The following is a 24,695-nucleotide window of genomic DNA, read 5'->3' as shown; positions in this document are numbered from 1 at the left end:
AAAGGAGAAAATGAGTGTGTAGAAAGATAGAAAGGTATAGGATAGGCACTCCAGAGCTTAGTACTGGATTAGGGGTGCTGGAAGAGCACAGCAGTTCAGGCAGCATCCAACGAGCAGCGAAATCGATGTTTCGGGCAAAAGCCCTTCATCAGGAATAAAGGCAGTGAGCCTGAAGCGTGGAGAGATAAGCTACCTTGTTTTTACCTTTTTACTCCAGAGCTTAGGGCATGGGTAAGGAAGTCATAGAATCATAGAGATGTACAGCATGGAAACAGACCCTTCTGTCCAACTCGTCCATGCTGACCAGATATACTAACCTAATCTAGTCCCATTTGCCAGCACTTGGCCCATATCTCTCTCAACCCTTCCTATTCATATACCCATCCAGATGCCTTTTAATTGCTGCAAATGCACCAGCCTCCACCATTTCCTCTGGCAGCTCATTCCATACACACATCACCCTTTGCGTGAAAACATTGCCACTACCAATGTTGCCGAGATTAACGTCGGCCTGCTCAAGAAGCCAGGTTTGGAGCAGCACAAATATCTTAAAGTGTTGTAGGGCTGGCTTTAATGTGCAGGTAGGTTGCTTTTGAGTGCTGGTCTTTAACCTTCAAACCAGGAGATGTGAGTAAAATCTGTTTCACTCAGAGGGCATTGGGAACCTGGATGTCACTGCCCGTGGGAGTGGGAGACCATATCACAGAATCCCTACAATGTGATTCAGTCCATTGATTCTGCGCCAACCTTCCGAAGAGCATCCCACCTATACCTAGTACCTCCTATCCAATCCACTATGGCCAATCCACCCGAACTTGTTATTCTTTGGACTATAGGATGAAACCAGAGTGCCCGGCAGAAACCCATGCAGACATGGGGAGAATGTGGAAACTCCATACAGACAGTCACCCAAGGCTGGAATTGAACTCAGATCCCTGAAGCTGTGAAGCAGTCGGGCTGACCATTGAGCCACCTTGCCACCCATTTATGACTGGTCCCACTTCAATGCTTTTCTCTGTAGCCCTGCCAAATTCTCCTCATGAATGTATGGTATGATTTTTCCAGGCGCAGTAGTACAATGGTAGGACATCAGGGAAGAGTTCATTTTTTCTTGCTATCTAATTCTGTTTCCAATTCTTCAATTTCCTTTAGGAAGGCTCTTTTCTTGGAGATGGACACCATGCTCCGTTGCACCTTCTGCTCTGCGTCAAAGATTGCGGACAGCTCCATGGTTATATTATCTATCTTCTCTTCAATCTCTTCCAGGTCCAGTTCTGATTTGAATTCGAAGAAACTTCTGCAAAAACATATGAATTTAATTTTACCGCTGCAATGCATTTTATTTTTAATTAATGAAGCTCAAAAAAACCCCACAGAAAATAGGATAAGGAGTAAGCCTTTCAGCCTTCGAACCTGCTCCACCATCTAGTATGATCATGGCTGTTCATCTGACTCAATCTCATGTTCCTGTTTTCCCTCCATCACCTTTGATCCCTTCAGCCCATGAACTCTTTGGTTCAGTGGTCAGCACTGCTGCCTCACAGTGCCAGAGACCCGGATTCAATTCCAGCCTTGGGCAACTGTCTGTGTGGAGTCTGACTCGTTCTGAAGGCTTCCCTCTGGTTTACATTAGCTAGCACTCTATTGTCAAGATTTCACAATGTATAGATCACGATTCTGAATTAGTCAAAACCATGAGGCGATAACCAAATTTAGTTCCATTTCATAGAATCCCTAGAGTATGGAAACGGGCCATTTGGCCCAACAGGTCCACACTGACCCTCTGAAGAGTAACCCACCCAGACCCATTCCCCAACCCTATTACTTTATGTTTCCCCTGACTAACCTACACACCCCTGAACACTGTGGACAATTTAGCATGGCCAATTCACCAATGCTGCACATCTTTGGATTGTGGGAGGAAACTGGAGCACCTGGAGGAAACCCAAACAGGATGTGCAAACTCCACACAGTCACCCGAGGCTGGAATCAAACCCAGGTCCCTGGCACTGTGAGGCAGCAGTGCTAACTACTGAACCACCATGCTCCAAATGATGTTCTAACAGAACAGAACTTATCACAGCCATGGACTGAGAAATATGTCGTAGTAATGGAATGGATCAAAAGTATAATGATAACTGGTTAGAAACATAGGTTTTTTGACTATTAAGTATAACTCATTCTGTAGCACGTACATAGACATTTAAAAATATTTAAAAGATATAGATACATTTACCATTTAAAATTGATAAATTCTATTGCAAATAGCAGAAAAAAAGTGCCAAAGGTGACACACATATGCTGGTAATTAAATTAATGTACAGGACAGATAAAAAGAATTGTAAACAATAGTCGCTTAAAAAAAAGTCCAGAAAGACAAATGGCAACAACCTGGGCATGCAAGTAAAATGTTAATTACAGAAGAAATACTGGAATCATCCAACTGATAACAACAAAATTCATATCACCTGAATACCAATAGTAACCAGGGTGAGACAATACTCAAAGGCAAAGAAATAAAATATCTTTACTGATTATTGTTTAATGAAGGATTGAAGTTTCAATGTATAAGTGAGAGACGGAAGGTGTTTAAACATTGATGATACAAAACATCACAACTTCATTATCATTAAAGGTTTTCAAATATTACTCCTCAGAAGGAAGAATATATCTTACAAATTCAGGGCTTTGTAGTAAAACAGCTTGAATTATTGATGATCGTTCTACTCTTAGATATTGTAGGATATCTTATTTTTGGTTGTTCTAAGATATTCCTAGATATTTTTGGATATTCTTGAACTGTTATAAATAACATCAGAAAGTACTGCTCCTTAGAATGCTGAAGATACATGTAGGTATCTGAAGAAAAGTCATACTGGACACAAATCAATCTTATTTCTCTTTCCACAGACCTGCTGAGTTTCTCCAGCACTCTTTTTTTTCCAGATTTCCAGCATTCATAGTATTTTGCTTTTATGTTAGGTTTGGCACTACATCTTTTGATAGATTTTGGTACAGCAGTGTGCTTATCTGCATAAATTATATTACTTGTTCATTTCTTTTAATAAATTGTAAAATTAGTAAATCGGCACGTGGAAGTTTTTTTGGTTACAGCAGAAATAAACCATCATCTCTTACTTTCTGGAGAGAACAATCCTGGACTCTTAAAAATACCTGGGATGTTTATAGCATAGCTAAGTATTATTAAAATTAAGCAGGCTAGTTGGAGGACAGTGACAATCTCGGACAGCTGCTTCTTCTGTTCAAACCCAAATCTTTAAATATTTGTGAAACAGACCAGCATGAACTCAGCAGCAGAATTTAGTTAAAAAAAAAGTTAGTTCTAAAAATACTTAAAAAGCTATAAATCACTTCAGAAAGAGACATTGAATGTTTTAAGATCTTTTGAAGACTAATTCCTTGTTCCAATGGTGGCTCATTAAGGGATACACCAAATTATAATAAGATGTAGAAATATTCTATAATAAACTTGTGTTCACATTGTTCCAAATGATTTATTGTAAGAATGTATTCTGAATAAAGAAAATACTGAGTACTTATTGATATAGTTTAATATTTATCAAGACATTTCACAACGTGTGTAAAGCTCTAAAAGTAATAGGACGCACATGTTAGTGAGTGCATTGATCCCTTACCCATTGTCCTTCTGTATTTCACTCTCGCTCTGCAGACATTCCTTTATTATGTCAGCTTGTTGGTCTTTCGCTGGCATCCCAGTTGTCTTGCTGTTCCAAGCTTCTGTGTGCTGCTGCAATTGCTGAAAAATACACACATTGATCCATTTAGAAAGCACATGTTCTCAGTGAAGATTCTTAAAGATGAATCCAAATCGGAAGTCTTCCGATGAATTTACAAACTCCCTCCATAAGTTTTCTTCTATACATTTGCCATTTTTGGTTACCTCACACTTTCCACTTTGATTATGACGACTGAGATTTTGGAATTTAAGTGCTCTGAAGTTGCGCATTTACCACACAGTCAGCAACACCAATCACAAAAGAGTTGTTATTTATTACATTACTGAGTCTTTATAGGTTCTTGCTATGTGCAAAATATTTAACATTCAAACAGTCACTGCATTTCAAAGTACCTATTCATATGCAAAGAACATTGTGATGATTCTGAGGGCAATTGGTTGCAAGTCTTTACTTCCTTGCTCTGATTGCTTTAGACAATTGTGGAGCTCAAAGTTTCTCTAAATCAAGGAAAGAGTCAAACTAACAATGCACTATCTATATACTTAGAGGAAAAAAAAGTCAACAACTAATACCTCTGCAAACATTGTTGAGGCTTGTGAATCCTTCATATCAAAATTCAGTAAGTCAGAAATTGCATCAGTATAGATTTCCGGGTGGAATTCTTTCTGGAATAATTTGTTTGAGGTCGGGGCTCTTGGCTTACGTGCATTCATAGGAGGCAGAATCTGGAATCTGATGAAGAACATGTCTTCGAACAAAGTCTTCAATGCCTGAGATCAGAACACAGGAGGCATTTAATTTCAGATTTACCTGCTTGGGGAGAATGCAACAATCAATAAAGTGATTGCCTTTACTGTTCATCCTTTAATTTTTCAGGGAATGTAGGTGTCACTGTCCTTCAATTGAGGGGCAGGATGGGGCAGTTAAGAGTCAACCCCATTCCCTGGAGGAAAGCCAGTAAAAATCTGTGAATGATACATTTGCATTCCAACCTCACCTTGTAGACTTCAAAATGGAGCTGCAATAAGATCATTACCGAGTATTACTGTTTTTTTCTTGTTGGGCTGCTGTGGATTTGGACTCATGGGCAAGATCAGACAAAGATGGTTGATTTCCATCCGTAAAGGACATTAGTGAACGGAATGGGATTTTCTTTCAAACAGCAGTTGATAAAACCATAGAGTTCGAATCACGAATTGAAATTAAATTCCAGCAGTCACCATGGTGAGATTTTAACCAGTGCCTCCAGAGCTTGGCATCTGGATTACTAGTCCAATTACTTCACCACTGTGCCACCGTCACCCTGAAAGGTGTTGTTATAACACGATGATTCCTTTTCTTTATCTGTTCATGGAATTTGGGCTTTGCGGCTGAACTAGCATTCATTACCAATTCCTCTTTTCCCATGAACTGAGGACTTGTTCAGCCATTTCAGAAGGCAGATCACTGACAACCACATTGCTCTGGATCTGGAGGCCAGACTAAGTAATAGAACAAAGAAGAAGAGCAAAGAAAATTTACAGCCCAGGAACAGGCCCTTCGGCCCTCCAAGCCCGAGCCGATCCAAATGTACTGTCTCAACCTGTTGGTCAATTCCTAAGCATTTGTATCCCTCTGCTCCCCACCTACTCATGCATCTGTCCAGACGCATCTTAAATGAATCTCCCGTGCCTGCCTCTACCACCTCTGCCAGCAACGCGTTCCAAACGCCCACCACCCTCTGTGTGAAGTACTTGCCGTGTGTATCCCCCTTAAACTTTCCACCTCTCATCTTGAAAGTATGATCTCTGGTTAATGAATCCTTCACCCTGGGAAAAAGCTTGTTTCTATCTACCCTGTCTATACCCTTCATGATTTTGTAAACTTCAATCAGGTCCCCCCCCTCAATCTCCTTTCTAGTGAAAATAAACCTAACCTACTCAACCTCTCTTCATAGCTAGCACCTTCCATACCAGGCAACATCCTCATAAACCTTCTGTGCACCCTCTCCAAAGTGTCCACATCCTTTTGGTATTGTGGTGACCAGAACTGTACACAATATTCCAAATGTGGCCTAACCAATGTCTTGTGCAATTTTAACATAACTTGCCAGCTTTTATACTCAATGCCCCATCCAATGAAGGCAAGCATACTATACACCTTCTTGACCACTCTATCCACCTGTGCAGCAACCTTCAGGGTACAATGGACCTGCACTCCCAGATCTCTCTGCCCATCAACTTGTCCTAAGGCTCTCCCATTCATTGTATAATTTGCTCTAGAATTAGACTTGCCTAAATGAATCACTTCACATTTGTCTGGATTGAAAGCCACCTTTCCACCCAACTCTCCAGTCTATCTATATCCTCCTGTATTTTCTGACAGTCCCTTATACTTTCTGCTACTCCACCAATCTTTGTGTCATCTGCAAACTTGCTGATCATACCAACAGTGGTATGATCATTTCTAGATCATTTATGTATATTGCAAACATCAGTGGACCCAATACTGACCCCTGTGGGACACCAGTAGTCACCTTTCTCCATTTCAAGAAACTCCCTTCAACTACTACTCTCTGCCTCCTGATGCTCAACCATTCTTTATCCACCTAGCTAGAACACCCTGCACACCATGTGACTTCATTTCTCCATTTGTCTACCATGGGGAACCTTATCAAATGCCTTACTAAAGCCCATGTATATGACAACAACAGCCCTTTCTTTATCTATCAACTTGGTCACTTCCTCGAAGAGCTCTATTAAGTTGGTAAGGCACGATCTCCCCCGCACAAAACCATGTTGTCTATCACTGATAAGCTCATTCTTTTCTAAATATAAATAGATCCTATCTCTTAGTACCCTCTCCAGCAACTTCCCCACCACTGATGTCAGGTTCATTCGTCTGTAGTTACCCGGAATATCCCTACTACCTTTCTTGTACAAAGGGACAACATAAGCAACCTTCCAGTCCTCCGCCACCTCACCTGTATTTAAGGATGCCACAAAAATATCGGTCAGGCCCCAGCTATTTTCAATCTCGCCTCCCTCAGCAACCTGGGATAGATCCCATCCGGTCCTGGTGATTTGTCCACCTTAATAGCCTCTAGCATACCCAACACATCTTCCCTACTTATGTTAATGTGATCCAGTCTAATCAAACTTCTATCGCTAATCTCAATATTCATCATGTTCCTCTCCTCAGTGAACACTGATGCAAAGTAATCATTCAGAATCTCACCCATTCTCTCAGGTTCGGCACACAGCCTTCCTTCGTTATCCTTTAGTGGACCAATCCTTTCTCTAGTTACCCATTTGCTTCTTATATAAGAATAAAATGCTTTGGGATTTTCCTTAATTCTGCTTGCTAAAGCTATTTTATGACCTCTTTTAGCCCGCTTGATTCCTTGTTTAAGACTTGTCCTACTCTTCCAAAATTCATCCAGGGCCCATTCTGTTCTTAGCTGCCTAGACCTTATGTATGCTTCCCTTTTCCTCTTGGCTAGTCATACAATTTCTACTGTCATCCACGGTTCACGAATCTTGCCCTTCCTACCTTTTGCCTTCAACAGGACATGCCTATCCTTCACAGCCGTTAACCTATCTTTGAAAGCCTCCCACATCTCAAATGTGGACTTCCCTTCAAACAGCTGTGTCCAATCCACATTTCGCAGCTCCTGTCTACTTTTGATATAATTGGCCTTGGCCCAGTTTAGTACTCTTCCCTGAGGACCACTCTCTTCTTTATCTATGAGTATTCTAAAACTTACAGCATTGTGGTCACTGTTCCCAAAGAAATCCCCCACCGCAACTTCTACCACTTGTCCTGGCTTGTTCCGCAGTACCAGGTCCAATATGGTCCCTTCCCTCAGTGGACTATTGACATATAGCTCTAGAAAACTCTCCTGCATGCTTCATACAAATTCTACCCCATCCAGACCTCTGACACTAAGTGTATCCCAATCAATGTTGGGAAAATTAAAATCTACCCTATTGCCTCTACATCTATTCATAATCTGTTTCCCTAGTTGTTCTTCTACCTCACGCTCACTGTTGGGAGGTCTGTAGTACAGCCCTAACAATGTAACTGTACCCTTCTTATTTCTCAGCTCACCCATAATGCCTCACTACCCAAGACCACCATAGTGTCCTCCTTTAGCACAGCCATGATATCGTCCGTGACCAGCAATGCAACTCCACCCTCTCTTTTACTTCCCTCCCTGTCCTGTCTGAAACATCTATATCCTAGAACATTTAATTGCCAATCATCATGCCCTTCCTTCAACCAAGTGTCTGTGATGGCAATAATGTCATACTCTCAGGCACCAATCCAAGCCCTAAGTTCATCTGCCTTACACACTATACTCCTTGCATTAAAGTAGATGCATTTCAGGCCACCAGTTCTTTTGTGCTCACCTCCTCTCTGCCTATTCTTCCCTTTATTAATGTTATCTTCACAATTCTCACAGTCTCCAGTCTCCACCTCGCTACCTACTCGTTTTCTCTTCTGGTTCCCAGTCCCCTGCCACATTAGTTTAATGACCATGGATTTCCTTCCCAAAAGGACATGAGTAAACCAGATTTTTTTTATTTACAATGATGGTAACATAGTTTGTATTCGGCAATTTTTAAATTCTAGGTTGTGGTGATTGGAATGAGGTTGGCCGGGTGGATCTCATTGAATATGAGATCTTTGATTGGGGCTGTTCACTTGGAATAATCAGGGAGCCCTAGTTCACAGACATACACAGGAGTTTCAGGGATTCTCCTTGTTGCAGGAATTGGCTCTGAACTAGCTGGTCAGAGTCCATGCACCGTACACATGTAAATAAAGAGTGACTTGGCAATGGGAAACTGGCCTCCATGCAGTTATTTCAATTTTTTTTACTAAATTGAAAATTTTATTATCTACTGACAAGGGATTCAAACCTATGTTCCCTAGAACATTAGACTGGAGCTTTGGATTACTAATCCAGTGACATTACTGCTATATTACTGGCTCCCCTTTCCTCCAACATTACCTGGTGAAAGAGCTGAAGGAACAGAGGATTGGAGTCATCACTGAGCTCATCTGTGGCAAGGTGAGACAGACAGTGGACCAGAAGGACCGAGAAGGTACCCACAGATGCCAGCTGTTGTCTTCGTATAAACAATATTTTCTGAGAATGCTGAAAGAAAAAGCTTTGAAGGTCACTTCATAGTCTTTGATGCTACATTTAGGTTATGAATTTAAGAAAATAGCATTTATTCTGTTTCTGCCTGTATTTTCTAATAAGCAAGGCTACCCCGATTTCTACTGAGTTGACACTAGAAGAACAATTCAACATTATCTTAAAATCAGATTAGGAGAAGCTGTTCCTGCTGCATCAACTGGAGTATTCCTCATCTTTCTATACCTTATAGACAATGTGTGTGACAGCATCAATTGTGGGTACGTCTGTCCACTAGATCATCATGAACTGGGCTAGGATCACATATCAACAATAAAGGAAGATTGGACTGATTTCTTCCTGTTAGATCGAAATCGGTTTTAACACCATAGTAACTCTGGCCAAAAGTGTGTTATATCCATTGAGAAAATTGACAAGTAATGTAAATTTGCTTGTCAGAGAATCTTTGCTATTATCTTTACCCCATTTTTCTAATCAACCTGTTCAGAGACATTATTACACAGCACCGGAGCAGGTGAGACTTGAACTCAGGTCTCTCAGTCTAGGGGTATGGACACTACTGCTGTACCACAAGAGGGCATTTTCACTATTGTACAGAGATTTCCCTCAACTGCAAATTTGAACATTAAGGAGTTTTACCATGCAGTTTTGTGTCAGATAGCAGTATTTTAAAATTTAGCAAAAAAAAATTACTTCCTTTGTGTCTTTTCCTGAGACGTGATGCTTATATTTAACATGGACTTGAAATTTGTGGCTCATGGTTCTAATGACCACAGTGGAATTTTTGCTTTTAGTTTCCTGTGGCATTGATCCCACCGGGAGCTTTTGAGGTCAGCTGGTAGGAACTCCAAAAGGACCTGTGGGCGCCAGCGTAATTATGGGCACATCTCCAGTGCCCACCCACACATTGCTTCCAAAATCTCTGGTACCTTGATATTACTGACCAGGAATGCCCAGAATGCTTCCCACAACCTGAAATTATACCTTTTAACCCCACAAGAGCACAAGCTTCAGAAACATGCTTTTTCATTGTGGATTATTACTCCATCCCTTGTACAGAGCTTTACCCATCATGCCGTACCCCACAACCCCTAACTCCACTGCCCCTCCCTGCCCCCCAGGTACACTGTTGCCCATCTGGAGGCTGGTACATCTCAGTCATCTCTGAGTTACCATGTGGGAGCCCCCAACATAGTAGGTCTGTGTCCCTAGATCACTCAAGTCTGATCACTGACACTATTGACTTTGTAAGGGATGGGATGAGGTTTCATCCCTTCTCAATTCCTGTTCATAAAGACACAAGTTCCACTGAACTACATACCTGATAAAAAAAGGAATTGCGGAAAGCATTGTGCGTGTAATTGTTAGCCGGCAAACTTGAGGCGAGAAGGATATCGACCTCCGGAGCCTTTAGAGAAATGTGAACACGTTATTCTTCAGTTAGAGTAACAGCTAGCAATGAGTACAGCAATTTTAACTTAAAGAGCCAGACAGAAGGTTTGTGGCACTCATTCACCCTTAGTTTAAGATATCATCGCATTGTCCCACTGTTCAATAGACTATAAAATTGAACAGGGTCTAAAACCAGCATTCTATCAATGCTATCCTGATCAATGACCCCCACATTCTATGAATAAAAAGAGGGAGTAATTGTAATTTTACCTACAGGAGAACAGAGTTGGTTATGGGGGGAGAGGGGGGGTTGATGTTGGCATAAATAACAATGTAAAATGTTCTAAAGAGTAAGAAAAGGTTTGAGAAAAGTACAAGGTCAAGTATGAAATATTGATTTGGTTTTCTTTATCATTGCTTTTGGAAATTGTTACTAAATGGATCCTGTTCTCTGTATTTATACATGGAGCTTTGTTTGTAAGAGGATGGGAGACTGTGGTGTCTGGTGCTTACACAGGTCTTAATTTTAAAAAGGCATATTAACTCAGCAAACAGCACTTAAACAATACCAAGGCTAAACTTAAAAGAACCATAGAATTTTATGAAAAAGACCATGCAGTTGTCACACATCACAGTATTAGTCAATCTTAATTTTTCAATTGGAACTAATTCCGTTTACTAATTTTATCTTAATGTCCTTATATATTCTTCCTTTTCAACTATCATATTTCACTTAGCAATGATGTTATAGGTTCTGTTTCAATATTAGGCTGTAATGCATTCCATGTTATAAAACTCATATACATAAAAATATTTTGAACTCCCCCTTTTGTTCTCCTCAGTCTATTCCACCTTGTTTAACCAATATAAGTAATCAGTGATGTAAGTATATGATGCATTTATTTGAAAGTTTGGATTTTGAACTAGTGGCATGTGGGTTTTAGATGATGTGCCTGGAAGGGTGTAATGATTAACTTGTAGCTACTTCTGAAGCTATGGTGATTACTTGTGGAAAAAAAAACTGAGAGAAATAGTTGTTGGAGGTTAATAGGCATTTGTTTATATTTGGAGAGTTATGCACTAGAAGGGTAGGGATTGATTTTTTTTTCTTTTGATTAGGGGCAACATTCATAACTTGAAGAAAGGTTTTGGGTTTCACTTTGGCAGGTTTTGCAGAAATCTTGGCTGAATCTGGATGTGTAAAACAGTTGCTCTGAAGAAAGGGATGTAGTTCAGAACGGTTAAGAAGTTGGTTATCTCAGTGTAAGAAATTTAGTTTAAATATTTCAGACCAGAAATGTTTAGTTACAAACCTGAAGGGATTATTTGAAGCAAAGAAAGTTTAAGCATATTTGTCGGAGGCTCTAAGAAGGGGCTATCAGATTCTACAATTGGAAATTGAAGCCAAAGTTATAATAGAATTGATAGAGAAAGAAATTCTCTATGGTGCGAGTTGTATAAAGGAGTGTTCTTGGGATTAATGGAATTGCAGTTTACTGCATGTTTTGAAATCTTTAAACTTGTCTTATATGTAAATATTTTGGCTTATTCTATTTTAGCATAATTTCTTTTGCATAATAAACTTCTGTAACATTGTCTGCTTGTGATGCAGTGAAAGACTACCTCAGTAAAACACAACAACAAAATATGATCGATCATGCCAGATTGTAGTGCCAGATCTGACATGTCCACGAATAATATTTGCTGAGATCATAACAAATCTCTCAGCATTTGCCCCTTTCATCAGTTTGGAAACCATAATTAATCTTAGCTTTCCCTGTCTCAGTGAAAGAAATCCCATAAGCAACTGAACATGAAGAACAAGGAAGATGAATTAGTTTCGTTTTTGAAATCTTATAAGGAAGGAATGAATTTTGAATAAAAATTGCATCAGAAGCTCTTACATTGATTGATCTCTTCACTAGCTTGGCCACAAAGATTCCAAACCGATAGACAACCAGCTCGGGCACAGAAACCATCTCAAGGGACACTGGCACAAGTTTTCCTTCACATGTCCACTGGGCATCTGTAATATCCATGTATGGTCTGTCTGCTTCTGGAACTAAACAATACCTGATCTCAATTGACAAATGTATGATTCCCAAAAATGTATTTAATCAGAAAGTACAAGTTCAAGATCAAAATTTTTAGTTTGCACAAACAATGTTCTGGTTAAGCTCTGTAGTTTCACTGTACCTGTAAATATTTCTGAAGATATGTTGATTACTTGTAAAAATACATAAACAATTTTAGAGAGAGAGTTCTTGGAAGTTAATACGAAATTGAAAGTTTTTAATGAGTGAACAAAGTAAACGGTTGTGCATTACAAGGTTAGGGATTGGGGAAACTTTCACAACTTGAATCATTTATTAAGTCAATGTACCTTGGTATTTGGCCTCTGTTTGTGTAGTGTTCTGCAGATGGCCATTCCCTTGCCAAAGCTCTTCTGTTTTTGGATTTGTTTTCAGTTGCTCATTGATTTCCTTGAGGAGCTTAATGAGTGGAGATTGGGATAACAGCTTGCCCTTGTCTTTCTCTGCAAGATTGAAAAGATCTACGATTGAGTCAGCATCACAGGGACACAGTGATATGGAATTCCCCTATTGCTCTTCAAATAAACCTCTGGATCAGGTGGATTGATTTATCCAGATTGGTTGAGTTCTGCTTTTGTTTCTTTTTCCAATCAGTACTGTCTAGGTGGCATGCCCTCAACCTTATACCCCCTTCCCCTAGGCTGATTTCTCATTTATCACATGTCTCATTGTAGATTGGCCAGCATCACATTGTCTTTAAATTAAAAGTGCTACATTAATGCAAGGTGCTGTTGTGTCTGCCAAGCCTTTTCTTTAAGCCCATCTTCTGCTTTGAACACAAGGTGGCACAAACAAAAGAGCTGGATGTCACATCTGTTAAAGGTATCAACAACCTTGAATTTAGACTTTCACATTGTACATGATGGATGTGAGCTAGCAGGCTCCACTTTGATGGTATCAGTTGCGAGAATGGCACCAGGTTAATTGCATGGAGGTTGGGTCATGCTGGACTGGAGAGCAATGGTATATTCAGCCTGAATGATGATACAAGATAAAGCAGTAGATGGACATGGGATCAATGGAGTTGGAAAACCATATTGGATAAATTACACATTCAGACCACTAAGCACATTCAATATTTAACGACTGAAGGTAAAGAGATGGGAAAACAATAGAAGTTGGAAAAAGTCCAGTGCTTACCATGATATGCTACAAGATTCAAAGTGTCTGGAGATAGAATGATGTTCTTGTTAGTCTCTAACAGGCCTATTAACTGTTTGAGAAGAGGAAGTAACTTTTGAGTCGTCAAATATGGAGCCTCATACAATTCTCCCTTGGCTCCATGTCCAATCAGCTGGTAGTCTCCAAAACAGTAGAGCTTCCCAGAAAGAATATCCTAAAGTGGAAACGTATAAGAGATAAGAATCACTAATTGCCTAAGCCTAATGATTGTTCTCCATGGCCAACCAAGCAAAGTTACCTGGTGTGTGTGTGAAATATTCACCCTCTATTTAGAAACATTGCTTTTCCAGACAAGATATTTTTTTAAACATCCTAATAATGGCTGTCATGCTGTTGATTCAAGGAAGGTGAAAGCATAGTTTAGGTTTAACAGTCTATTGTAGAAGATAGTGAAAGTAGGAATTGAATTGTTATGGGAGACTGTGGGGGTCTGACTAATAATAAATTCAAGAATGGGTTGGATCAATAATGTGAGAAAAAATTAGTATGTGATTGAGAGGGATCACGAGACACCGTGTTGTTTATAAGTTGGGACTGACTGGATGGACCACAATGACTTCTCCCTCTCCTGGAAGCACACATTCCTGTGGATAATGCACCAACTATCATACAAATAAATGAGCTGTGCTTACCTTGGCTCCCAAAGCACACAGCTCAGCCAAGTCTCGGAGGTGTTCCAGCCTGATGCAGGCAATCTCAAGGCCAGTCCACCTGCTCATCATGCTTTTGTGAAAGTCTTGAGTGAGAAGCATTTTCACCTTCAGGAAAGAGAGAATGGAAGATGAGCAACTAATTCAAACCATTAAATGGGTGAAAATCAAAGGAAACTTCATCCACTCTCAGGAACAAGCCAAATTGGTGAGGACTTGACTCACATTTGTGTGCATTAAAATGAACTAGAACAGATGTATGGCAGCACGATAGCTCACTGCTGCCTCACAGTGCCAGGGACCTGAGTTCGATTCCCGCCTTGAGTGACTGTCTGTGAGGAGTTTGCACTTTTTCCCAATGTCTGCATGGGTTTCCTCTGGGTGCTTTGCTTTCCTCCAACAATCCCAAAATGCGCAGGTCAGGCAAATTGGCCATGCTAAATTGCCCATAGTGTTAGCCAGGGGTAAATATAGGACAGGGGAATAGCTCTGGGTGGGTTACTCTTCAGAGGGTCGGTGTGGACATGTTGGGCCAAATGGCCTGTTTCCATATTGTAGGGAATCTAGTCTAAACCAATCAGATGAGGGGAAGTTAGTTGGTATAAATAATGAGATTTTGAATCCTCAGTGTGATGAAATCAAGGACAGAGTTTTCCGGAAGCAGCAGTGATCCGATTGGGAGAGACTCCAGTCTGGCAGGTGAAAGGACTGAGGACTGCATTACATGGCTACCATCGGGGTTACCATCTTATTCAGGATGATGGCCCATTGCCAAGGGCTGCTGGTCCAAATAGAGAACCAGTAGCCTGGCTGTCTCAGCAGCATCCCCACTGCTGGTGGCCAGTGATGGAGCTGCACCCGGAGAATGAAGGCACATTGATGGTTGTGAACTTGTGAAATTGGCCATGCTAAATTGCCCGTAGTGTTAGGTAAGGGGTAAATGTAGGGGTATGGGTGGGTTGCGCTTCGGCGGGGCGGTGTGGACTTGTTGGGCCGAATGGCCTGTTTCCACACTGTAAGTAATCTAATCTAATCTAATCTAATCTAATCTAAACTTTTAAGATAGGTTAGTGGGATTTGTGCATGCCACTGTCAGTCATGTTGGCCCCTGTGAAGTAGAATAAGATGGAAAGATATTTCAAAATGCCTCCACCAGAGGAAACATTGTTTCAATATTTGCCCAATCAAGGCCCCCTTCAGAATCTTATACATTTCAACAAATTTGGCCCTCATTCTGCTAAACTCTAATGAATGATATTCCTGATGAAGGACGTATGCCCAAAATGTCGACCCTCCTGCTCCTCAGATGCTGCCTGACCTGCTATGCTTTTCAAGCGCCACACATTTCAACTCCAATGAGTAAAGGCCTGACAACCTCTGAACTTGTTCAGTAATGGCTTCAAAATAGAGTGGGTGCCATAGCAAGCCACAAACTCTGACATTTGACCAGTTGCAGTTTTCATAGTGACCTAGTTGGTTTGTTTTCAACGTCACCACACTATTTGAGTTTTAAATTTTTATCTGCTTGCCTTCTCATCTTGTTAAAGTTGTATATCTCAGACAAATAGAATTATTTCAACATTGAGAAGGCTGTTCAGCCCACCATGCCTGTACGAGCCCTCTAAAAGAACCATGCGCTTAATCACAATCCTCTGCTTTCTTCCCTATAGCCCTTCAACTTTTTCCTTTTCAAATAAAATCCAAATCTAGTATAAAAATCACTACTGATTCTGTTCCCACTTTGTTTACAGGCAGCATGTTCCAGATAATCAAAATGGAATTAAGAAGCAGTGTCTTGGGAATCTCTATAAGGCACCATTGCAGAGAAATACCATTCACATTGTTTGGCTGGAGAAATCAACAGCTTTAGTAGTTAAGGAGTAGGATGCTTTTAAATTAATAAATGGTGACTATGAAAAAACAAACTGGACTTAGATGCATCCAACATGGATTAGCATTGCTCACCTGTTGGTGCCTCAGTCTGAAAGTTTCTTGCTGGTCGATATATTCCTGCAGTTGACCCCTTAGATGAACCTCTTCTTGACGCATCTTTTGAGTAAACTGTTTGACCTTCTCGATGAAGGTGTGAGCCATGGCTAAATACAGAAGCTGCTGCTCCACCTCTTCCTTATCCACTACAGATTGAAGAACACAGGATAATATCTTTAAGGACAGCGATTGGTAGATGCAACAAAGAGTGAGGAGAAAAGCAAAGGTTCTGTAGTTATAGAACATAGAACAGTATAGCACGGGAACATGCCCTATGGCCAACTGTGTCTGTGCCAACCATGATACCATTCTAAATTATAGTCATCTGCCTTCTGTTATGAAGATGTGGGTGAACTACACCTTTTAAGAGAGTTAAAAGTGTTCTTACTAAGACACAATGCTCCAGCTACTGGAGTAGCTGGTTGCCTGGAAACAACAAAAAACAGATTCGAATTAGGCAAATCAATCCCCGAAAAAAATACCAATTTCCAATCAAGTTTGAGTATATTGACAACCTTAAAAGCCAATGACACAATCCGATGCTCTGAGGTAGAAGATCGGGGAAAGTTGAACAGTTGGGAGGAGAACTGCCAAGCCCTAGTGGGTAAAAGACTGTCTGAAAAATAGCTCTCTTAAAAGTACCTTTTTCAATAGTAACCTGTGATGCAGAAATTCCTAAGAAGAAGAAAATAAGACACATGAAGATCAAAATAGAAGAACCGAAAGCTGTGTGGTTTTGAGATAAGAAGTGTTATTTTGTAAATCTTAATTGGGAGTTTTATTGGACGAGTATTATAGAAGGGAAGGTAAAAGACAGGTTAGAGTAAGGACTTGTGAATAGTTGTAAGTTAATTATTCTCTGTTATACTTTAAGAGATAAAGTTGTTAATTTTTACTTTAAATAGTTCTGGGCTACTTGAAGTTTTACAGATTACTGCATGGGATAAATCTTTTCCGTGTTGCTGGTTTTAAATTAAGCAGGGAAATTTATCTTGTGTCATAACACTACACATAGTCCATATCCCCCTATCCCAGCATCTCTGAATCAACCTGGGAACATAACTCATTTCTCATATATACAGATTAATGCTAAGACAAGAGGCTCGAGTTCTGAAGGCTACTGCTCTCTCCTTGGACCATCTCCTGATTGGGGTTTTATGGGGGCTAAGGAACATGATGGGAGGATTGGAGATGGGGAGGTGGTTTATAATATCAGGTAAGATGGTGAGGCAGTAACATGTCTATTGCCCTTCCCTACCACTGGCATTTGTCAGTCGTTAGTGGGCACGTTGCCATGTGGAAAAACTGGCAAGTATATAGAGACCAGCCTCTTGCTAGCTCAGGGCTGTCCTCTGACTGGGCACAGTATGTGCCACTGCGGGGAAAAAGGACAGTATAGGGATTCTGATCGTCACAAGCACGTAATGATAGAAGATGTGAACATTTTATGACATGGTCAGATAATTGATCACATGTATTATTGGTAGTTTCAACATGATTGGATAACATAATTAACATTCCAGTTTGGGACCCATGACTATGTGAATACAGGTGGATAGCGAGATGGGTGAGGAAGTGTGTAACCTTTTGATTGGAAACTTATTATCTGTAGAATTAATATAAAACCATTTCCTTTTGTAGTGGAGTTTGAGTTGTGTGTCATCTTTGATGGGTACACCTCCCACGAGCGGATGAATAAACATTTAAACAAAGAAATCTGAGTCTAGTCTGGTCTGGTCCAAATAGAGGATAATTTGTTAACATTGTCCTTTCACTACAAATCTCCCTCAAACCACATCAGTGACAATCTCCTGCCCTCACCACTGACCCTCCCCACTCTGGAACCAGCTAGAGTTCCACAAACTCACTTATTTTGGGGGCTTCCTCCATGGTGACCGGTCCAGGTTGGCTGCAGTCCCATCAGTGGCCATTGCTCCTGGTGGCGCTGTTGAGATTGAAGAGCTGCCAGCTTTCAGATTGACCAGATTAGTTACAAGGGGCGGAAAATAAGAGCCCACTGTAGGCAATGAGCTGCCTGGTTAATGCAAAATCCTATTGGGGCATCTGTATGCAATAGAGATAGTGTTGCCCCTGACTTCCAGGCTGGCAGACTTGGTTTACCACTTTGGCAGAAAACCCTGGCACCTTCTCCTTGTGTCTTTATAACAGAGTGGAGACTTACACTGACGGCAACTTTAAAGTAACATCAGCGCTGAAGTGGCATCACTGACTCTGGAGATCCCAGATCTACCCAGAGAATTTGGTTACTTCTGCCCCCTCCTGGAGTGAATCTTCCCCAAATATCAGATAAAAGTGAAATACTGCGGATGCTGGGAATTTGAAATAAAAACAGAAAATGCTGCAGAGACCCAACAGGTCTGGCAGTGTCTGGAAAGAGGAACAGAGTTAACATTTGGAGTCCGAAGTGAGTCTTCTTTAGTAGTTTCTGTTTTTATATTGTAATTATCAACCACTGCAGAGAGGTCTGCAGACTTTAGATTGTTGATTCATACACTGCCTCATGGATTCCCTCTTATGATAGAAAAAGGGCAGAGTAAAAGGGCATCATGGAGGTAAAAAGGCCTTTAAAGTGTGGATGTGGGAACAGAATTAAATACCTAGAGAAATTGTCTCCACAGTTTGGAAATACTTGGAGCTGGGAGATGGAATGAAGGCTTTGGAAGAAAGACTCGATGGAAAGCTGAATGTAAACAGCAGCTGTCACCGATTTTACCTTGAGAAATCAGAAACAAAATGTCTACCGGCATCAAGGATGCAAGCTGCGACTCCTGTGTGCATCTGCGTTGGGCTTCACTTTGTGCACAGTCTCGCAACGAGTCAATGATATCATCAAAGGCCACCACGTTCTTCTCAACCTTCGGAAATCCAGATAAATAGATTCAGACCTGCTACACACTCTATAGAGAAACAGAATAGTCAAAGCAGGAAACAGTTGATCTGCTGGATGGTCCACAGAGTGTGCACCTTGGGTCTGAAGAAACAACATCTCAAGTTCATTTGTCTGGTTCCAAAAAAGATGAAATAATCTTACTGACTAGTAACTGGATACAAGTGATTATTTTCATTTGTCAAGAGGATGTGGGTTTTGCTGCCCACCTAATTGCCCTTAGTTAAGAGTCAACTGCAGCCAGGCAAGGATGGCATATTGTCTTCCTTAAAGGGCATTAACAAACCAGATGATATTTTTAACAATTAATGGCAGTTTCATCATCATTACACAGACTAGCTTCAGACCAATAAATTGAATTTAAATTCCACAAACTGCTGTGAGTGGATTTGAACTCACATCCTCAGAACATTAGTAGGTGCCTCTGGATTGCTAAACCAGTGATGTCACCAGCACACCATCATCTCCCCATTTAGGGCTGCTCAGTAAAAGTGAAACAAAGTCTTTTTTTAGACCATTATGTATGGAAAACTGAAGTTATTGATCATGGGTAAATCAATTAAATGTCTTTTATGTACTGAGTTGCAGTTTAACATTTATATAGAGATGTAATGTGACACACAAGGATTTTAATTTAGTTCATGAAAGAGATGCATACAAATGTCAGTTTGTGGTGACTAACTGGGTATGTAAAGGCCGAAGATATTGAATTGCAAGCTGTTTGAGTGACCGACCAAACATTATCAGGTGTGATTGTAATACTAAGGAAATGTTTACGTCTGACTGCAATGTTGTATATTTAATAAACTGATGACCTGGCTTTTTTGTAGATCTTACTTTAATGACAATGTACCTTCATGAATTTGCAATCAGCTTTGGTGTCAGATACCTCCTGCAGCAAACCCTTCAAAGCAACATACAGATCTTCCTCTTTCTGCCGTTGATGTTGCCAATTATCTTGCCTATAACGGAGTTCCTCTTCAAGGACATTGAGCTGAACAGAAACACAAATATCACCATCAATTTGGAGCACTGAGTCTTCTTGTAGAATTGAAGCTGTGAACATTTTCAGGATGATATACCTGGCACTTCCACCTCTGCAGTCAGGTTTTGAACCCAGCCAGCATGAGAAGCTGTTTTCAGTATTTTACCCACGCAGTCCCCATTCAATTTCCCTAATCTGACACTCATTGCTGATATTACACATGAAACCTGTTGAGCAACATCATGGGAAATGAATAAATGTTAGTGGTGCTGTAGGCTACCCACACTTTTGAGGGGAGGCTGAAATACTTTAATGGCAGAATGAATATAAACAGGAATAGGACATTCAACTCCTCAAGCTTGTTCCACAGTTCATTAGATTATGTTTAATTGGCATCGCAATTCGATTTACCTATTTTTATGACAGATTACAAGATAGCTTGAGTTAACAAAATTTCTGTTGGTCCCCAGCATTCCCAGACGTTATTGAGAGGCTGTTTTAAATTTCCAATACCCTTCGCGAAAAGGTGATTACACGCCTTAGCTGTAAGCCAGTTATTAAACTTCCTTATTTTGTTTGCCAGCACCACAGAAATGAGCTAAATAGTTGCATGGTATCTTCCATATTAAATCCCTTTATCATGCGTATACCTCATTTAGATGACCTGTCCACCAACAGATATATGCAATATCTAGTGTGAGAATGACACAGGAATGACCAATATGGAAGAAGATCCATTCACTCCAGCATGAAATCCCATAGAAATGGCTTTAGAAATACACACCTCATGTAAGAAAAGTAGCATGACTCAGTTTGTCACCCCAAGGATACAAATACAACAGCATGTGCCTTTCTTCCAGTGAATAATGACAAACAGAAACATTTACACTTATCATTCCATGAGACCATGTTCCAAGAGGGCAGCATTGGTCACAGGGTTGTAATGATATCTGGTTAGAAATATAGTTTTGATTGAGAAATAAATATAATGGATTAGGCAAATACACATAGATATTAAAAGCTTTTAAAGATAAAGATTTTTGTCAGAATTAACCATGAAAATGTATCACAGCCAGCACAAAAATTATAATGGGGACATGGAAACACAACTTATATGCTATTAACTAAATTAATGCGCAGCACAGACAATAATAAAGTATAAACGGTATTTAGTCACTAAAAATGAGATCTTGAAAGACAAATAGTAACATCATACCTGGGCGTAAAATTTAAAATGGTAATTATGGAAGAAATACTTCAAACAGCCACTGATAAGAATGCCAAAGATCCTTATCATGTTAGAAAGATTCAGTGAAGAGTTCATTTAAGATGAGAAGACTAAAGGGAGAGCTGAAAGAGTGTACAGTAAATATTGACTATGTGAAAACTCACAACTTCATAAATGAATCTTCACAGAACAATAAAGTAATAAGAATAAAAAACTGGTGGCTCAGTGCTGAGCTCTGCTGCCTCACAGCGCCAGGGACCCGGGTTCAATCCCTGCCTTGGGTAACTGTCTGTGTGGAGTTTGCACATTCTCCTCATGTCTGCGTGGGTTTCCTCCGGGTGCTCCGGTTTCCTCCCACAGTCCAAAGATGTGCCGGTCAGGTGAATTGGCCATTGCTAAATTGCTCATAGTGTTAGGTACATTAGTCAGGGGGTAATAGAGGATAGGGTAATGGGTGTGGGTGGGTTACTCTTCGGAGGGTTCAGTATGGACTTGTTGGGTTGAAGGGCCTGTTTCCATACTGTAGGGAATCTAATAAAAAAAGACAGCATCAAATGAAAGAGGAAGAAAACTACACAGAGGGAGACATCACATTTGCAAAGCAGGAGAAATCAAGCTAATGTAACAAAGAAACAAAAACACGAAATTGCTGGAAAAGCTGAGCAGGTCTGGCAGCAGTTGAGAGATACACCTGACAGTTTCACTTCTGCAGCCTGGTATTGATCCCAGCTAGCAGAACTTGACTGGAAACATTAACTCTGATTTCTCTCCAAGATTCTGCCAGGCTTGCAGAGCTTTTCTAGCAATTTCTGTTTTTTTTTTTCTGTTTTTGATTTGCAGTATCTGCAGTTCTTTCGGTTTTTGTTTAATCTAAAATAGAATTCTTCAGTGAAATTTTAGAAATATTAGAGGACCTCAGGTAACACTTCTCAAAATATTTTCTCCCACAGGGAGGAGATATCATCCTCGCTCAGAACTTTAAGGTAAAACTTTACTTCATGATGAATATTCTTAGCTATTTTTAAATATTTTATTCTTAGCTAATATTATAATCCTAGATGTTTTTAGGTGCACTTGAATAATTAAAAGTAACATCAAACTATTACATGCAGTATTACATCTTTTGATTGTTTTTGGCATAGCAATATATTTGTACACATGAAACATATTACTTGTTAATTTCTGTTAATAACATGCTAAAGTTAATAAATCATCTCATTTATGTTTGTGTTACAACTAAAATGACCCCTAATGCCGTATATACTTCTTTATGTTGGAAGTCTATGTGCTGAAGCAATAAAAATTGGACCTTAAAGTATCTGGGATGTTTATAACAAAATGAATGATTATTAAAATGAAGCAGGCTATTGAGAAGATGGTTACATTCCTGGGTCACTTCTTTTCCTTTGGGATGGTTATATAAATCTTACAAATCCACAACTTTAAACCTTTAGAAAATTGACAAGCTTGAACTCAGCAGATAGAAGTTTTCAAGGAAATATTCCTGATCTAAGTTCGCTCCAAAATAAAACTGTAAATCACATCAGAGACTATGTTGGAGATAACTATACAACAGTACAGCCTGGTTGTCTGCCAACATGGGTGGCACAGTGGTTAGCACTTATTGCCTCACAGCGCCAGAGACCCGGGTTCAATTCCACCTCAGGCACCTGTCTGTGTGAAGTTTGCACATTCTCCCCGTGTCTGCGTGGGTTTCCTCTGGGTGCTCCGGTTTCCTCCCACAGTCCAAAAATGTGTAGGATAGGTGAATTGGCCATGCTAAATTGCCTGTAGTGTTAGCTGTAGGGGAATGGGTCTGGGTGGGTTGCTCTTTGGAGGGTCAGTGTGGACTTGTTGGGCTGAAGAGCCTGTTTCCACACTGTCAGTAATCTAATCTAAACATTGCATCTCCTTCGTCAAGAGAATAGTTGCTGGAAAGCAAGGCTTTTTGTCTAAAGCACTTTGCTGAAATATTAGCTGAGAAACTATTAAGAGAAGATTCAGTGGTGTCCCAGCTATCTATTACATTACCATTTCTAGAACTGGTTTTCGTCTTACAGAGATTCGGGATGACTGTGTGATGGGTACCACAATTCTAGTTTGTTGATCGATACGAGCGCCAACAACTGGACCAATTTCACCCGTGAGCTGATCTATGCTTCTGGCACCAAGAGTGATTGGTATCAGACCTAGAAAACAGAAGAAACATGATCAGTTCTGAAATGAGGAAATGCATTCTACATTTAGTTTTCAATTGAATGATTTTGGTGAAGATACAAAGCCACAATGTAGAAGGCCATGTGGAGGCTGAAAAAGAGTTAGAAGGAAGCATGACGTTAGTCTGTAGTGTCATAGAATCCCTACAGTGTGGAGGTAGACCATTCAGTGCATCGAGTTCACACTGACCCTCTGAAGAACATCTCATCTGAACCCACCTCATCCCTGTTATCCTGCATTTCCCATGGCTAATCCACCTAGCCTGTACACAATGGGCAATTTACCATGGTCAACCCACCTAACCTGCACATTTTTGTACTATGGGAGGAAACCTACGCAGACATGGGGAAAATCTGTAAACTCAGCACAGACCGTGACCCGAGGGTGGAATTGAACCTGGTCCCACATGCTGTGAAGCAGCAGTTTATCCACTGAGCCGCCATGCCACATGGTAAAAGCTATGGAAGAGCAAGCTCTGGTTTTAAACATATGCGCATTGTTGGAAAGGGGCATATTATAGAAAAACATAAGGAGACCTATCATTTTGAGAATTAACATTGGAAATGGTGATATGTTGGTGTAAACTCAATGGGCTGAATGGCCTCTTTCCACACTGTGGATACGCTATGATTCTATATCAATTCAGCAAAGAGGAAGAATGTGCAGGATGAAATATTTGAAATTTAAGAGGAAGAAGAAAATTCAGAAAAGTGCTTGACAAATGCAAGTAATTGGAAATGGTGGGGAATCTTGTTGCACTGATAAATTGGAAAATGATTAAACCTTACAGCTTGGACGCTGAAGGTCTGAGTGAGAAATGCCCATCAGGTGGCAGACGTTTATTAGATTAGATTCCCTACAGTGTGGAAACAGGCCCTTTGGCCCAACCAGTCCACACCAACCCTCCGAAAAGTAACCCACCCAGACCCATTTCCCTTTGAATGATGCACCTAACACTATGGGCAATTTAGCGTGGCCAATTCACCTGACCAGCACATTTTTGGATTATGGGAGGAAACTGGAGCACCTGGAGGAAACCCACGCAAACACAGGGAGACGTGCAAACTCCACACAGACAGCTACCCAAGGCTGGAATCAAACCTGGGATCCGGGTGCTGTGAGGCTGCAGTGCTAACCACTGAGCCACCGTGTCGTTTATCTCGCGCAAGATCGTAAAACGGGGCCA

At 40.5% G+C, this 24,695-nt stretch overlaps 1 protein-coding gene across 1 annotated transcript in view; it reads right to left on the bottom strand.

Moving 5' to 3' along the window:
• Nucleotides 1-942: 942 nt before the first annotated feature.
• The window catches only part of LOC140494012 (uncharacterized), a 62,899-nt gene continuing 39,146 nt past the window's right edge, over nt 943-24,695 (bottom strand). Inside the window, exons 19-31 of the mRNA XM_072592944.1 lie at nt 23,324-23,481; nt 19,933-20,073; nt 18,906-19,047; nt 16,148-16,317; nt 14,165-14,290; nt 13,491-13,686; nt 12,641-12,793; nt 12,162-12,319; nt 10,187-10,273; nt 8,716-8,862; nt 4,292-4,489; nt 3,657-3,778; nt 943-1,297 (exon numbers count right to left, since the gene is read on the bottom strand). Of these exons, the coding sequence (XP_072449045.1) occupies nt 1,102-1,297; nt 3,657-3,778; nt 4,292-4,489; nt 8,716-8,862; nt 10,187-10,273; nt 12,162-12,319; nt 12,641-12,793; nt 13,491-13,686; nt 14,165-14,290; nt 16,148-16,317; nt 18,906-19,047; nt 19,933-20,073; nt 23,324-23,481 (1,994 nt within the window). The 3' untranslated portion in view covers nt 943-1,101. The remainder of the gene's footprint in view (nt 1,298-3,656; nt 3,779-4,291; nt 4,490-8,715; nt 8,863-10,186; nt 10,274-12,161; nt 12,320-12,640; nt 12,794-13,490; nt 13,687-14,164; nt 14,291-16,147; nt 16,318-18,905; nt 19,048-19,932; nt 20,074-23,323; nt 23,482-24,695) is intronic.

The sequence above is a fragment of the Chiloscyllium punctatum genome, chromosome 23 (assembly GCF_047496795.1).
Source record: "Chiloscyllium punctatum isolate Juve2018m chromosome 23, sChiPun1.3, whole genome shotgun sequence".
Taxonomy (NCBI): Eukaryota; Metazoa; Chordata; class Chondrichthyes; order Orectolobiformes; family Hemiscylliidae; genus Chiloscyllium; species Chiloscyllium punctatum.
The sequence above is the reverse complement of the archived record's forward strand: the minus strand, read 5'-3'. Positions and strand labels throughout refer to the sequence as shown.